The sequence below is a fragment of the Ahaetulla prasina genome, chromosome 9 (assembly GCF_028640845.1).
Source record: "Ahaetulla prasina isolate Xishuangbanna chromosome 9, ASM2864084v1, whole genome shotgun sequence".
NCBI classification, from domain to species: domain Eukaryota; kingdom Metazoa; phylum Chordata; class Lepidosauria; order Squamata; family Colubridae; genus Ahaetulla; species Ahaetulla prasina.
In genome coordinates, this window is record NC_080547.1 from 20,089,500 (window position 1) to 20,107,356 (window position 17,857).

The following is a 17,857-nucleotide window of genomic DNA, read 5'->3' on the forward strand; positions in this document are numbered from 1 at the left end:
AAGAACGCTTAATAATATTCTCTTTCGCCGACTCTCTGTTGTCACTTCAAGATTCCAGTCGGATTTTGGATTCCATTTGTGTGGGTAGAACGTCAAACAAAGGAAGAGAAAAACAACTGAATTTGACTGGAGCAGACCAAGGGCAATATGACAAGGTGGAAACAGAAGTGGTGGGTGGGGGAGAGAAAAAGAGGAAATAAATGTGTGTATATCCAAGCTGCATCTGCGCAAACACAGTCTGGTTCGCTTTATCCTTGTTGGCAAGTGAAAACAAACTTAGCATTCACACGCAGAGTCAAAATATGGATAAAAATATGCCTTGTGAACTTTCTGGGAAGTCATTGCTGAGCGCATTCAAGGGTGTGTGAAAGTTCCTAGCGGGCGAAATTTCGTTAAGCTTTCTCGGCCTCTCATTCCTAAAACTCCCAGCGGCGTATAGCCACACAGATCTCTCTTGTTTGGAAATGACGGTGTCATTTTGTTCAAAGGAAATAAGATACGCGACGGCTGGATGCCTCTGAATAATAATATGAACGTTGGGATTTGGGCAGCGGTGGGATTCAAATAATTTAACAACTGATTCTCTGCCCTAATGATCGGCTGGGTGGGCATGGCCGGGGCGGGTGACAGGTAGCACTTGGCTTCTTGTACATCCCTGGGAGTAAAAATGGGCTGCATGGGGGGAGTGGGGAGCGCTGCGCCCCCTGTGCCCTGTTTTGGGCCTAGTAGGCCTAGTAGGCCTCCCTGCAACCTCTTGGGAGCAAAAACGGGCTGTGGGGTGCCATACTACACCTCCATGCTCTAGTAGGCCTCCCTGCACTTACCTGAGATCCAAAACGGGGGACTCCTGGAACGGGCAGGGAAGGGAGGGGCGAGGCCAGCCAGCAATTTAACAACCGGTTCGCCTGAACTGTCCTGAACCAGCTGAATCCCACCACACTGGATTTGGGTAAAGGCCACAAAATCTATATCATAGGAGGCACCAGAAGCGCATTGCGGACAGTATGACGAATTTGATAGGGCACACAAGTTCATTCCAAGTCCAGTTCAGTCTTTATTTTTACGAAGTAACTGCAAGGAAGTTCTCCCCACTTTGAAATCTTTGCTGTAAAAGGACCATGTACCATACGGGTCTATTTGACAAACGCAAGGAAGAAATTGCATCAAAGCCGTTGGGGATTTTTTTAACGGCATTTGAGGAACAGATGGTGCAATGAGTGTCTTTCACCTTTTTATTCTAGTCTCCCAGTTCCCACCATTTCAGATCTTTCCTATCCAGCCCCCAATAACTACTTAGGATCTGATTATGTGTCTTATCCTGAGTGGGACTAAAAATAAATCGATTAATTGGTGAAAGGTCTTCTATCAACCTTACGCTTTCCTAAGACAGCTGCTCTCTTCCTCTTAACGATGCAGTGCTCTGACAATCTGGCCAACATACTGCAGGTATGATGAATAAACCTAACATGAATTATATCTATTTGTGTTGACATTATAATGACCATAATAAAATATAAACCTTGGAAACTAGACTTGATAATTTCATGCCAACATTTAAACCTTCATTTGGTGGTTCAGGTCCAGTTTCAGTGGCTTTGTGAGTTTGGAACCTATCTCTATCTCTCTTAAGCCAACCAAGAAGGTAGATGACTGTGTCTGTGGAATTGTTGAAGGAGGACGGTTTATGGATGCTAGCTTGAATACCAGGGGTTAAGGCAGGATAGAAATCTGAGAAGTAAAACAAAAAACAAACCTGCTTTAAAATGTCCTTTAGACAATCCAAAAGCCAGTTAGCCAGTTGAGTTTCTTATTCATGTGAAGCTACTACCAAACCCCTCATACTTCAGATCAGAAAATGAGTTCCTTTCCTCATTCCTAAATGATATTCATTCATATTTTAGCTGAATTCACAGTAGAAAGAACCCTCAAAGATAAATAATCACATCTATATCCCATCACAAAGAAAGTGTACAACAGACATTTGGCCAAATACAGAAGGCCTGTTCCCAACTCCCATGATCCTTTCCCTCTTTTTATTCATCAATTAGCATTTCCAATAAATCAAGGAACGGGGGAAAAAATCCCCCTCATAACTATATTTGTTCCATCAAATCTCCCTTCCTCCTTTCAAAATGTGCCGAAGAAACACGTTGCAAGAAAAAGAAAAACCGACAAGCTTCAAGATATGTGATCCTCTACGCTTCCAATTCTATTTCCTTAAGCTGGTTAGCTTTCACGTGTCCTCAAAACAGTGAGTAAAATCCTTATAGTAATCTCCAGAACGGAGGTGGAGAAACTCAAATTATATGGAGGTGTACAGCTCAATCCAATAATATCCAAGCGAGTGAAAACATTGTCCTCTAGACCCGTGATGGTGAACCTATGGTACGTGTGCCACAGGTGGCACACAGAACCATATCTGTGGGCACGCAAGCGTTGCCCTAGCTCAGATCCAGCGTGCACGTGTGCACTGGCCAGCTGATTGTCGGGCCTTCCGGCCCCACCGGAAGTTGGGAAATGGGCTTTTTTTCTGGCCTCTGGAGGCCCTCAGGGGGTTGGGGAAGGCCATTTTCGCCCTCCCCAGGCTCCTAGGAAACCTCTGGAGGCTGGGGAGGGTGAAAAATTGGCCTATCGGGCCCACTGTGCCATCGCGTGCCAAAAGTGGGGAGCACGGGTGGGTGGGTGTCATGCGCATATGTGCGGAGGGTGGGGTACATTGAATTATGGGTGTGGGCACGCACACACACGACCCCCCTTGCGCGACTCCCGCTTTTTGCACGCGGCGGCAAAAACATTAGCCATCACTGCTCTAGAATTAGGTTGTCCCATTTCTTCTTCTGCCTCTTTGGTGGGAAGGGAATCAGAGTTTTCCATCATTCTCAAGTCTCAATGTTTTAAAAACAGGCTCGCCTTCATTTCCCCTGCAGTTCCATTGTTTCCATTCAGTTCAATTGCCTCTAGGCCTTCATTTCTGTTGTCTTCTTTCTCCATCCCTTCCCGCTGTTCTTTCTCCTCTTCTGCGTCTTCATTTTCCTCTCCATTCAGGAGGTTGGTGGTTGATAGATGGCTGAGCAGCCGTCCTTCTTTGAAAGACTCAGCCAGTTCTTTAGCACAGCAAGAAGGTGTGTTGGTTTCATAGGTGTTATGAAAACTGTTGTAGTCAACCTCATAAAAGTCCTTCTCTAGGGTAAGGACAGGGGTGAAACGATGCCCCCAAAGCACTTCCGTGTCCATGTAGGAGCTCCGAGCTTGGCAAGTCATCCCTGCAGGAAAGAATAAATAAACAAAGCAGAGATTTAGTAGATCTAGTGAATACTAAAAATATAGCCTTCCCTGATGCTACAATGGAAAAATATAGTGCGCACATCAATAGCTTTCTTTCTATACTTGAACCAAAGCATTTTACCACTGCTTCTCAAAGTTAGAATGGAATAGAATAACAGAGTTGGAAGGGACGTTAGAGGTCTTCTAGTCCAACCCTCTGCTTAGGCAGGAAACCCTAAACCATTTCAGACAAATGGTTGTCCAATCTCAACTTCAAAACTTGTTCGACTGATTAATTGTTCTCACTTTTGGGAAATTTCTCCTTAGTTCTAGGTTGCTTCTCTCCTTGATTAGTTTCCATCCGTTGCTTTTTGTCAATGGCAAACTACTTCTGAAAACCCTTGCAAAGAAAACTGCAGGGTCCAGTCTCCAAAGATTAAACATGACTGAACAGGGAGAAAAAAACAACCCTATGAATCTTGTCATCAAGGGTGTACGAGAAGGACAGAAACAGGCTGGGGGTGGAGTCAGGAGAGGAAACAGCCTAGAGCAGGGGTGAAATCCAGCAGGTTCTGACAGGTTCTGGAGAACTGGTAATGGAAATTTTGAGTAGCTCAGAGAACCGGCAAATACCACCTCTGGGTGGCCCCAGAGTGGGGTGGGAATGTAGATTTTGCAATATCCTCCCTTCAGGAGAGGGGAGGGAATGGGGGTTTTGCAATATCCTTCCCCCAGGAGTAGGGTGGGAATGGAGATTTTGCAGTATCCTTCCCCTGAAGTGGGGTGGGAATGATTTTGCAATATCCTTCCCCTGCCACGCCCACCAAGCCATGCCCACAGAACTGATAGTAAAAAAAAATTTGGATTTCATCACTGGCTTAGAGTCATTACATTCCCACAAACAGTCAGGAGTGGTATTCAGCCGGTTCGTACCGGTTCGGGCGAACTGGTAGCAGCGACTGTGGGTGGCCGCCCACTGATCCCCAGTGTAATGCTATCCTATTTAGACAGGTTTTCGAGGCTGGCCGCATGTGTAGAAGGCATAAGTGCGAGTAAAGCACATGCGTGGAAGGTGTGCACGTGAACTGAGCGTGCATGCACGGGGCGAACCGGTGGCAAGAATATGTGAAACCTTCCGCTGCATACAGTCTTTGTCCAACCCCTCTTGAATTCGGTTAATTCTTATTGTAGAAAGTTAGCACCCACCCCTCTCCTAGAAGAATGAAATACTGTGAGAAATGTTTAAAAAATCAGGATATTATATTTTCCCTAAAGGAGAAACATGTTTCTAAAGACAGAAACTCAGATCCTAGCTCCTGGCCCCCAAAGCAAATACTAATCTAAGGCCAGTCTTTAGAAATGCAGATTTGATTTTCCATTACTCCCAGCAGCAAGGTCTGAACAAGACAAACATGAACTCACATGGCCCCATGGGAGTCTGACTACAGCCAATAGAATACATGTCTTGCACAGGAACAGGAAGCTCAAGGGCAAGGCCCAAGAGAGGGTATAAATCAGGGGTCTCCAACCTTGGCAACTGTAAGATTTGTGGACTTCAACTCCCAGAGTTCCTCAGCCAGCAAAGCAAAGCAAAGCAGGCTGAGGAACTCTGGGAATTGAAGTCCACAAGTCTTACAGTTGCCAAGGTTAAGAGCCCTGGTATAAATAACCCTCTCTCTCTACTCCATTCATTCAGCTGCCCAGGATCTAATCTTTCCAATCAGTCTCCATGTTTCCAGTGTCTTTCTCCCCACTTGGAACTGAACCCTGATGGATATTTTTCCAATATTATCTAGTGCCAATTGATCACTGACCATTAGTTGACTAGAGTCTTGTATATAAGCAAGAGCAATACATTAGCTCAACTAATGTATTAGTTCAGAATGCGGCTGCGCGGGTTATAGAGGGAGCCCCTCGTGGCTCCCGTATGACACCTATCCTGCGCAGACTGCACTGGCTACCTGTGGCCTTCCGGGTGCGCTTCAAGGTTCTGGTAACCACCTTTAAAGCGCTCCATGGCATAGGGCCGGGCTACTTACGGGACCGTCTACTGCTACCGGATACCTCTCACCGGCCGTGCGCTCTCACAGAGGGACTCCTCAGGGTGCCGTCAGCTAGACAGTGTCGTCTGGCGACGCCCAGGGGAAGGGCCTTCTCTGTGGGGGCTCCCACCCTCTGGAACGAACTCCCCCCAGGACTCCGTCAACTTCCAGACCTCCGAACCTTCCGTCGCGAGCTTAAAACACACCTATTTATCTGCGCGGGACTGGACTAGTTTTTTAAATTTTCTAAATTTTAAATTTTTAAATTTTATAGGGGTTTTAATTGGTTTTAATATTTATATTATTTTTAATAATTAGGCTTTCTGAATATGTTTTCTTAATGGTTTTCTTAATTTGTATATATATGTTTTTTATCTGCCTGTGAACCGCCCTGAGTCCTTCGGGAGATAGGGCGGTATATAAATTTGAATAAATAAATAATAATAAATAACTGGAACTTAACATTTGATACTGAATCTTTGCACCTGACAAGAGACAGGCAAACTCATAGTAAAGCTGTTGCTGTATTATAAAACCGATTAATGTTTGCTTTCCTTTGCAATCCAAAGAAACTCTCCAAGGAGTGAAACCTGTACCAAAAGTCTGTGTTTCAAGGCCATTATTTGAAAATTGAAAGCAATAAATCTACGACTGGCCAATTGTCAACAGAGAATGTTCTGAAAGCTTGGAGAAAAAGCGAACAATAGCTGCCCAAAATTATACTTTTTAATGTTCTGTAATTGAATCAGCCAATGCATTCATTATGTAACTCAGACAAATTGGAACAAATAACTTTGGCAAAGTGGAGCACACTATGGGCACACAGCCTCCTCCTCCTCCTCCTCCTCCTTTGTATTGTTTTGCTTTTACAGGTACTTGACTTAAGAACCACAACTTAGCCCAATAATTCTGTTGTTAAATGGGACATTTGTTAAGTGAGTTTTGTCCCCTTTTACACCCTTTCCTGCCGTACTTCTTAAGCGAATCACTGCAGGTGATAAGTTGGTAACCTGGCCGTTAAATGAATCTGGCTTCCCCATTGACTTTGCTCATCAGGAGATCACAAAAGGGGATCACATGATCTTGGGACACAGCAACGGCAGGGGTGGGCTGCTGGGGGTTCGCAGGGGTTCGAGAAAACCTCTAGCTAAGATTCTGTGCAGTTTGAGAACCCCCAAATCTCACTCCTGGCTGGCCCCGCCCACCCCACCCCACCCTTCCCAGGAGTCCCCACGCAGCCAATTTTGGATACAGGTAAGTGCAGGGTGCGTATTCTGTTTCCCTCCCCCAATACTCCCAACAAAGAGTCAGTGAAAGGCCTCCTCTTCTACTTTATTTACATAGATAAATGTCCTGGCCACGTCTACCCACGGGCCTGCCAAGTTTCTGGAGATAACGAGGAAATTATAGATAAGGCCAGAATTACTCACGAATATATTCTTCCCTCCATTGATACAGTTTGCCCGCGCAAATTCATTGCTTTATCCAAGACAAAAAACCAGGAAGTCCCGCCTCCTATTTATAGTCTCTGCAGATGTCCATCATTCCTTGGCCTTATCCCAACGCTGTTTCTGCTGCGCGCGCCGGTCATGTCTGCACAGTCTTGCATCACTCCAAAACTGTTCTTGGGGCGTTGCCAAATCAGAAGAAGGCTCCAGAGAATCAGGCCTTGCCGGCCCCTCCTCCTCCCTTTGAGTGGGTGCCAGGGAGGGAGAGGGCCCAAGAGAAGAAGGGCTTGCCAGGTCTTCTCCCTCACTTTCTGAATCATCTGAGTCCAGGAGTCGGGGTCCAGGAACCTGGGTCACAACACTGCGTGTGGAGGCTTAGAGAGGGTGAAAAATGGGCCTACTGAAAGATCAGGAAGGCCGGAAACAGGCCTGTTTCCAGCCTCCAGAGCCTGGGGAGGCTGTTTTCGCCTCCCGGAGGCTCAAGAAAAGCCTCCGGAGCCTGGGGAGGGCAAAAATGCCCCCCACCACTGTGGTGCAGGAGGTCAACTAGGCCATGCCTGCCATGACCAAGCCCAGCCAGCAACCAGGCAGAGAACCCCTTGCTAACATTTTTGAAGCCCACCTCTGAGCGACAGTCATAAATAAGAAGTTGCCAAGCATCTGAATGTTGATCTTTTGACTACAGGGTTACTGCGACGGTTGTAAGTGTAAAAAATGGTCATAAGTCACTTTTTCAGTGCCGTTGTAACTTTGAACAGTCGCTAAACCAACTGTTGTAAGTAGAGGACTACCTGTATAATGTCTTTTTTCCCCTTCTTTGTAGAAGCAGGGGCTTTCCGCTCCTTTTCTAGGAAACCACAAAGAAAAGTGAAGTCATTAAATGTAAACACACTAATTTTTGCCAATCTTATGGGTGGGATGTGCCAGCTGTAAAACATTTTGTACAAGTTTTCTTTGTAGGCGGTAAAAATTAGTAAAAAATATTCTCCAATTTGTTGGAAATTTGAAACTGAGTTAGGAACATACTATCACATCTGGTGGGAGTGCCAAAAAGCAAAAAAATTCTGGCAGCAAATAAGAAGCTGGTTAGAAGAGATGTTAACGGTCAAAATAGAGGTCAAACCAGAATTTTTCTTATTGGGCATGATGGATGGCAAATACGATAAAAACGTTACCGACTTAACACTGCATATATTAACCGCAGCAAGATTAACATTTGCTCAGAAATGGAAGTGTAAAGAAATACCCTCAGAAGAAGAAGTAATAAACAAAATCTACAACTGCACAGAGATGGACAGACTTACTTTAGAACTCAAAGACAAAAGCGAATCAAGGTACTATGAGGTCTGGTGTAAATTCTACGACTGGCTGGAGAGGAGGAAAAATGACAAAAACGAGAGATAATGAGTGTCTGGAAATGTATATATCAACTTATATTGTACTTGTGAGGGTATAATAGGTTTATTAAATATGTACAGAGTTGTAGGAGTAGTAGTAATATAGTAAGGAGCTGCTGATCCAATTCTACAGAGGAATTATTGAGTCTGTCATTTGCACCTCTATAACTGTCTGGTTCGGTTCTGCAACCCAACAAGAAAAACACAGACTTCAGAGGATAATTAGAACTGCAGAAAAAATAATTGCTACCAACTTGCCTTCCATTGAGGACCTGTATACTGCATGAATCAAGAAGAGGGCCGTGAAAATATTTGCAGATCCCTCGCATCCTGGACATAAACTGTTTCAACTCCTACCCTCAAAACGACGCTATAGAGCACTGCACACCAGAACAACTAGACACAAGAACAGTTTTTTCCCGAAGGCCATCACTCTGCTAAACAAATAATTCCCTCAACACTGTCAGACTATTTACTGAATCTGCACTACTATTAATCGTTTCATAGTTCCCATCACCAATCTCTTTCCACTTATGACTGTATGACTATAACTTGTTGCTGGCAATCCTTATGATTTATATTGATATATTGATCATCAATTGTGTTGTAAATGTTGTACCTTGATGAACGTATCTTTTCTTTTATGTACACTGAGAGCATATGCACCAAGACAAATTCCTTGTGTGTCCAATCACACTTGGCCAATAAAATTCTATTCTATTCTATTCTATATACTTGATATATAAGGAATTAGGAGATATGTAAATTTGTATATAGACCGAGGAATATATGATATAGTAACTTGAAATTGATGTAAATGTTAGAAACCAGAGACGTGGAGCAATGTCCATTGTTTTTGTTTGTTTTTAAATCTGATAAAACTTTGTAAAAAAATGTAAACACACACATTCACAGACTGTGTTAAAAGATGCCCATATTCCAAATGAACATGGATTTCCAGTCCCTTTAAATCTTCTACAGCAAAGCTTGGCAAATTTGCCTTCACTTGAACTCTCCAAATATTCTTTGGATCGTCAGATATTTGGCAGATCATCCGATTGCTGACATTCAGATCGAGCTTCTCACTAACACGATCTTCAAGGGATAGACAGCATGTGTGAAGTTCTTAGAGGGAGTAATTGGCACGCGAAAATGATCCGGTAAGTGACTTAACACTTCTCAATATGGCGCAAAAAAACCCATTTTCACTCCAAGGTAAATCCCAGTGAATCCAATGCGATTTTCTCCTGGGTAAATTATATAAGACTTCAGCTTTAGTTCAGCTTATGATTATACAGTCATTTAAGTAGTCTGGAAAGCTTTCTTTCCAATTACGCTTCAAAAACATGAAGGGCAGATTTGAGAAAGCAGGTTCTGAACATCAAAATTAGAAAATGAACCCGCCAAGATTAATTTAAGGTTGTTTTTATTCTGACTCTGACGTACTGATATCATGGGGTGGGTGGGGGTATTGCCATAGATAGGACCATTGTTTGCATTTAAAGCTGTCCTGAATTGACTTCTGCAAAAACCAAAATATTGACACCCAGTCATGGTTTAAGTCTTGATGACCAGTAGAAGAATGTAAAAGAAGTCACCTAATCAGTAACAGTAGCAGAGTTGGAAGGGACCTTGGAGGTCATCTAGTCCAGAGGTCTCCAGCCTTGGCAACTTTAAGACTTGTGGACTTCAACTCCCAGAATTCCTCAGCCAGCAAAGCAAAGTTGGCTGAGGAATTCTGGGAGTTGAAGTCCACAAGTCTTAAAGTTGCCAAGGTTGGAGACCCCTGATCTAGTCCAACCCCCTACTCACTCAGAAGACCTGTACTAGGGATTCGAACCGCTGAACTGCCAACGTTTCTGATCGACAAGCTCAATGTCTTAGCCACCTAGTCAGTTATCAACCCCTTGCTTCCTTGGCTATTATTCATTCTGACATTTCAGGGAATTGTTTTATTAGATTTACAAGTCAAGGGAAATAATATAGCATTCTTTTCTTGAAACAGGACAGTATTTAATTACAACTGGTTGACCTTTTCTATATCCCTGGACATGGAGTCATCCAAAAACTTCAAATAATGAAGGTTTTAAAAATCACCCAGAAGAAAACCAAGATTAAACTAGTTTCACCAAATAAAAGGAGAAACAGCTGTCAGGATTGCTAAGAGGAGTCCATAGTTTAATCACTCATCACCAACGACAGGCAGCTCAAGCTGATTCCAGCAAATGTCAAAGATAGAATCTACAATTAATGTCATCAGTGGATAAATGTTTTACTAATATTCAGAATGCCAAAGAAATAAAGGTAATTGATTTGGACATAGCATTAACCTCTTTATGACCCACACCCAAAAAAGTAATCTTGAGTTATAAGTAACCTTTTTGAAGGCTGAATTATGGACATCATTATTAAATAAATGGCTGATTTAATTTAGAATCCTGTTTGAAATAATGGCCGTGAGATGCTTCTACATTACTCGCAAATAGATGCATTGTCTAGCTTATCCTAAAGATTTTTGGTCTTCACCAACCAGTGGTCTGTCCAATTCATTAAATTAAATTTCAGTTCAGTAATGCATGTATGGCCAACAAAGAATGTTCTTCGCAAATTCCTACTTGCTATGAAATTACAGGTTATCTGTCTAGGATCATGAATACCTAGAACAGTGGTTCTCAACCTTTATAGTGCTGCAACCCCTTTAATACAATTCCCCACGATGTGGTGACCCCAACCATAAAATTATTTTCGTTTTGAATTTATCGCGCCTGAAGCCGTATTGGCTAGCGATCTGAACTGCTTGCGATTGCCTTGAGGACGGAGGCATTAAAGCGGAGACTCCTCCCCTATTAAGTTTATCACGCCTGAAGCCAGATTAGGCTAGCGATTGAGAGTGATTGCAACTGGCTTGAGAGGGAGACATCAAAGCAAAGATTTCTCTCTTTTTTAATTCATCGCGCCTGAAGATGAATTTGGCTAGCGATTTGAAGAGTCTGCAGCTGGCTGGTGGAGTCAACCATTGGAGCGTGATTCTTCAACTCGCAAGTATACTTCCCATATTTCCGGTGGTCTTAGGTGACCCCTGGAAAATCGTCATTCGACCCCCAACGGGGTCCCAACCCACAGGTTGAGAACTGCTGACCTAGAACTATATTAGGTATCTCCACAACTGTTTAGTGTTTCCTAAAATGAGGAAATGAGCATGCTCAAATGATAGCACTTTCCATTACTGGTTGACGCTATGGGTGATTGAATTGAGCATGATACAGGAAGGTTTTTGGTTTGCAAGAGCTTGTCCTTGAAAAAGCCTGAAAACAAGACATTTTGAAGGAGAAGATCCAGTGAATAAGCATAAAGAGTGGACCAGCTAATCACAAGAGTAACTGTCTCAATATTTGTGACGGTAGGTGGAAAAGAGCTTAAGAGATGAGGAGAAGGGATGTTGCCTAGAGAATAGTCAGATAAGGGACAGCATCACCCATAATGGTGGGGCAACGGCCTTAAAAGGTCAGTGGGAGAATTATACTTTCAGACTTTCAAGATTCGACTAATGTAGCTTTGCAATAAAGTAGAATTAGATTAGCTGGCCATGCTTCCTGCCTAAAGTTTACAATATTACTATTCTTTTCATCTTGGTTGATGTGTGGTTGGGTTGGGTTGGATTTGGCTTTAATGCCAGGAGATTGAGAGAGATGGGTGGTCTAAAAATAAGATAGATAGATAGATAGATAGATAGATAGATAGATAGATAGATAGATAGATAGATAGATAGATAGATAGATAGATAGATTATAGATAGATGATGGATGGATGGATGGATGGATGATAGATAGATAGATAGATAGATAGATAGATAGATAGATAGATAGATAGATAGATTATAAATGGATAGATAGATAGATAGATAGATAGATAGATAGATAGATAGATTATAGATAGATGATGGATGGATGGTAGATAGATAGATAGATAGATAGATAGATAGATAGATAGATAGATAGATAGATAGCAGTAGAGAGATAGAGGGATAGATAAAAAAATGTGGAGCAATTACAAAAAGAGATCTCAGTCCTAAGAAAGTATAAGGCACTTTGAGAAACAAAAGAAAACACCAAGTTCAAAACAAGTCCCACCTGGATTGTGAATTGAAATAAAGGCTTTGTCAGTTTTTAAAGTTTCTATTACAATACATTAACTCCAAAATGACTCTAAACAGCTTCACCAGTTAAAAGAAACAACCTTATATAAAAACCATCAACAGCACACGCAACCAGATAAACTTCCAACCCAAGGCCTGGGAATTCTCGGGTACTAACCAAAGCTGATCCTGCTTAGTTATGGAGATCAGTTAAGGCAGGGCTGCAACCAGTTTAGCAACCAGTTTTGTTTTTTTAATTTGAATTTATATCCCGCCCTTCTCCGAAGACTCAGGGCGGCTTACATTGTGTTAAGCAATAGTCTTCATCCATTTGTATATTATATACAAAGTCAACTTTATTGCCCCCAACAATCTGGGTCCTCATTTTACCTACCTTATAAAGGATGGAAGGCTGAGTCAACCTTGGGCCTGGTGGGACTTGAACTTGCAGTAATTGCAAGCAGCTGTGTTAATAACAGACAGACTTAGTCTGCTGAGCCACCAGAGCTTGCGCAGAGCATTCAAAATACAGAAAATTGAAGTTCAGCTGCTTATCTTCTAAGGCAGCCCCGGTAAGTAGAACAGCGGAGGTGCAGAAATCAGCCGTGCCTCGTGAATCAGCTGAGCCAGAAAGAAGGAAATATAGGACAGGATACAACAAGTGGATGGGATCAGCTGATTTTTAGGAACTACCGGTTTGCCTGAACCGGTCCAAACCGGCAGCAGCCCACCCCTGAGTTAAGGGTAGTTTCTGCCTTCTGCAAAGCCAATAATTGACCATAAAGGTTAAAAAAAAAAGGTAAAATGTTTTCGTTTATTAATATACCATTGTGATGCCTCCCAATCGCCAGAATCTTAAAATAACGGAGATGGAAAAACATACTACATGGGTTCATATCTTTATAAGTTATCAAAATTTGCCTCCTTTAGCAACTGAATGTTTGACATCACCTTTATCAAAAATAACAGCATTCCATGAACCTCAGTGGTCATGTGACCAGAAGGGTCTTTGGACAACACTGGCTACCTCAACTAGGAAACGGAGATGAGCACTAGAATTGGACACAACCGGACAGGTGAAATCTTCGCCGTTACCTTTTAGGAAAACTAGCACCCAGAGTCTAAAGCCTTACCTGTTGCTTCCACCATGCCTTCCAAAATGACGACAATTTCAAACTCTTCCTTCTCCAGCCGGGCACGCGACATCTCCCAAAAGGGGCTCTTCTCGTTGATTTCATGCGAAATGATGAGCGGGGATACCAAAAACAGCCTGTCATCCCCTGTGTCAAATCCCACGTTGATGTCCGTTTGGTTCAAGGGGATGAATTCCCCTTCTTTGGTCTGTTTAGATTTAATCATCTTGGCTCGAATAGATGCCTCGACAATGTGGGAATTCCTTAGATCTCCCACTCGGAACATGAGACACAATTTCTCATCCCGCATCGAAATCACCGCGTTGTTAGAGAACATGAGGGTCTCTGCCCTCTTCTTTGGTTGGCTGATCTTCACAAACATGCACCCCACCATAAAAGCATTGACTATGGAGCCCAGGATTGCTTGGACCAAAAGCAATATGATGCCCTCAGGACATTTTTCGGTGATCACCCTATGGCCATAACCAATGGTGGTCTCGGTCTCAATGGAAAACAGAAAGGCGGAGACAAACCCGCTGAGGTTGTCAACGCAAGGGATCCAGTCTTCATCTTCCGCATGGTCTAAATCGCCCCGGATGTAGGCAATTAGCCACCAAATGAAACCAAAAAACAACCAAGTGATGGTGTAAACCATGGTAAACACAAGCAGGTTGAAGCGCCACTTAAGATCCACCAAAGTGGTGAAAAGATCGCTGAGATATCGGTAGGTTTCCTGGACGTTTCCGTGATGAACGTTGCACTTGCCGGTTTTTTCCATGTATCTCTGGCGCGGTTTCTTGATTTCAGCTACCAAAAGACGCGTTCGATCCTTGGCAATTGGGACATCATCCCGGGCTTGTTTGGGAACCTTTTTTTGCTCTCTGGGGCTGACACCGATTTCCATATCTTGATTCATGAAGATCCTTGAATCTCCGGCCATGGCTGGGCTATAGAACAGGAAAAAAATATCGTAACTCTACCTTATAAAAATAAGTAGAATTGTTTTTTCCTCAGCCTACTTGTCTCTGGATATTTGTGATTGCAAACCACGTGGGCTGATAAATGATGTGAACTGACATCCAAAACATTTGCAGAACAGCAGTTCAGGGAAAGTGGATCCACATCTTTCGATGAGTGTTCTCAGGCGATTATAGTACATTTTCATGGGCACTTACACGGTGATGATTCACTTTATCCATAAAATAATCTCCACTCCCTCTTTTGGTTCCTTAACTTTACCAAATGAAGTGTCAGAATTACCTCTTTCTCCCTCCCCCCCCCCCAAAACAAAACAACTACCCGGATTTATTCAGTAAAATTGCACAAGACATTTCAGAGAAGCATTCTGCAAAATGCATTAGCCAGAACAAAACATATCTCAGAATCTTTTGCGAAGATTGAATGAAAATTCTTCCTAGCTCTCTCCACGGGGATGTACGTGGCCCCACCCCTCCCCTCATCTCCCAGGAGTCCCCTCATGGCCCATTTTGGATGCAGTAAGTGCAGGGCATGTGCAGAGGCTCGGGGAAGGTGAAAAATGGGCCTACTGGAAGTTTTAGAAGGCCGGAAAGGGGCCATTTCTGGCCTCCAGAGGGCTGGAGCCTGAGGAAGCCATTTTCGCCCTTCCGGAGGCTTGAGGAAAGCCTCCAGAGCCCGGGTGTGGCACACACCCCTGCCATGGTGCAGGAGGCCAACTAGGCCACGCCCACCATGGACACACCCACCTAGCAACTGGGCAGAGAACCCATTGCTAAAATTTTTGAAACCCACCCCTGTTATAGGGTTATTTTTAATTTCTTTCTCATGCCTTCTCCTGTCCCTGGATTGTTTTCTTTTTGCTTTTCTGAATACATTCTTCAAACTTATCTGATTTACACATAAAGAGAGGTGCAAATGAATTTTTTAACTCTCCCCCACTTCCGTCCATTTCCCCTCCAGTAACCGAGCAGTATTTGAAAAACACAGGAGATTTTGCACTTATTAATGGAATTCCTTTATTTTTTTCCCCGATAAAAAGAAATCCTGTTATAAAACCTTTCATTTATCTTTGGACAAAAGTGGCTGAACTGCTCACCATCCCCCGTGTACTTCACGCAGAGAGAGAGACACACATGGATATACACAGAGACACACAAACACACACACACACACACACACACAGAGAGAGAGAGAGAGAGAGAGAGAGAGAGAGAGAGAGAGAGAGAGAGAGAGAGCACAAGTCCTAGGAAAACCTAACCAACTCTCTTAATTCTCTGGCTTTGATCTTATTAACTTATGGCTAGGATTCAAGATGAAGCAACATAACTAAGCTGATTCAGATAATATAATTATAGAAATCTATTTTTGAAAAGTACAAATAAATGCCCAAGTCAAATGGCAGAAGAACCAAGGAGAATAAACAGATACCAGTGAATCTCCACCAAAGTCGGAACTAGAAATAAACCTCATGCCTCAGGGCTTTCTTACTGGTCATCTCAAAAGAAGAGTAAGCATTGGTTTTTTTCACCCAGCTGCTTCAGTTTGTTGAAACTTTTCCTTTCAAAACCTAAAGCCAGGAAATTTTCTATTCATGCTTAGTTTTCTTAGAACCATATCTTCAAAAGGAAGGCAGAGATATTCTATTTGTTTTATTTTTTACTTATTTATTTTGCCAATCATATATAAGATAGGTAAAAGTATAAAGATAATTTGGATTCATGAAAAGAATAAGTAAAAAGGAATATTAGGACAAGGACGGTAGGCATGCAGGTACTCTTATGGACGCCCCTTACAAACCTCTTAGGAATGGGGTGAGCTTAACAGTAGACAGTTTAAGCTTAAAGTTTTGGGGGTTTGGGGAAGAAACCAGAGTCAAGTAATGCATTCCAGGCACTGTTACTGAAGTCATATTTTCTGCAATTGAATTTGGAGCGGTTTACCTTGAGTTATATTTCTAGCTATAGTATAGTATAGTATGGTATGGTATGGTATGGTATGGTATGGTATGGTATGGTATGGTATGGTATGGTATGGTATGGTATAATATAATATAATATAATAATATAATATAATATAATATAATATAATATAATATAATATAATATAATATAATATAATATAATATAATATAATATAATATAATATAATATAATATAATATAATATAATAATATTTCTAGCTGAATTTCTTCTCCAGCAGTATTTTCAATGGGATAAAAATGACCCCTCCCCCGTTTAGAATTATGACAAGAAAGTGAATTCTGTTAAATTGCTGCTGGAAATTCTGGAGTTGTAGAACTTGGAGGACCCCAGAATGGAGAAAGAAAGATTCAAGCTGTATGTCACTATTTTTTTTTTTAACTTACTTTAAAAACTGAGCCATGCAAACATCCCAATATTGCTATTATGGAGCATCAAAATAGAGTTGCTGGAGAAATCAAGGGAAGACACATTGCGGGAAGGGAATATATTGTCCAGCTACCATTTTATCAGGCTGCTTCATCAGCTTCCTTAAAAGCCCAGCCAATTTGTGTCAGCTTCTCAGTTTAAGCTGATCATGAGCTGGACTGCAAGAACTGCAAAATCTTGCATTGCGTTGTGATGGATGTCAATTGCACAGCTTCCAGCAGGAGCTGAAGTCCATTTTTTTTTCTTTTTATCACCCTGTAATCCCTTGCTTTGGGGTGTGGTCAGGATGACCGAATGGAGCTGAGCGTTTACTGGCTGGATGCCCTTCCTGACTCCTATGCCGGGTTCACAGCAGATACTTTCTCTTTGCGGCCTGATAGAGAAACACCTGCCGCTGCCGAGGATTGAATTCTCCACCCTTCCAAGTGGTGAGATGAGAGTCTTCAACCCAAGGCCACCTCAACGCTCAAGAAGTGAAGTCCAATAAATATGTAAATTGCAACATCAAGGAAGGATAGTGATAGATCCTGCAGAAAACAGGATCAGCAATTTTCCAACAGTCTTTTGATTGGGTTAAAAAACAACAACAACAAATCTTGAAAATACTTTGCAATAAAATAAGGTGCCAGTCTGACTTGAAGTGAAAAATTGAAATGACTCTGAGAGTAATGGAAGCCAAAGTACACGGAGAAATATTCCTTACCTCAATAGGAGAGGAAGTGTGATACAAGACATAGGATATTGGCTTGGACTCTTAAACTCCTGAATTTGAAGCTTGTCCGAGTCATTAATGTTCTAAGTAGACTTAATGTGATCACTCCTTCCTTAGCCTCCCCTTCAGCGGCTGCAAAGACAAGAACAGGAGATTGCAAACTCACAAAGAGCTGGACATAGGCGCTATTGATTACCGAGCCTAATGTCTGCGTGTGTAATGTGCTTTGATTTCTCACATAAAAATAATTGAAGTGTGAAGCAATACCAGATAAAACAAATTGGATACAAGCACACAGAAGATAGAGATGTATGAAAAAGAGTCATGCAAAAGATAGATT

The 17,857-nt window shown here is 42.3% G+C and overlaps 1 protein-coding gene across 1 annotated transcript; it reads right to left on the bottom strand.

The window, feature by feature from the left end:
- Nucleotides 1-2,886: 2,886 nt before the first annotated feature.
- KCNJ5 (potassium inwardly rectifying channel subfamily J member 5) lies at nucleotides 2,887-17,540 on the bottom strand. The gene is made up of 3 exons (XM_058194671.1): nucleotides 17,509-17,540; nucleotides 13,420-14,366; nucleotides 2,887-3,263 (listed from the first exon to the last, which is right to left on the bottom strand). Exons 1-3 carry the CDS (start codon nucleotides 17,538-17,540, stop codon nucleotides 2,887-2,889), a joined length of 1,356 nt encoding a protein of 451 aa, XP_058050654.1.
- Between the last annotated feature and the right edge of the window lie 317 nt (nucleotides 17,541-17,857).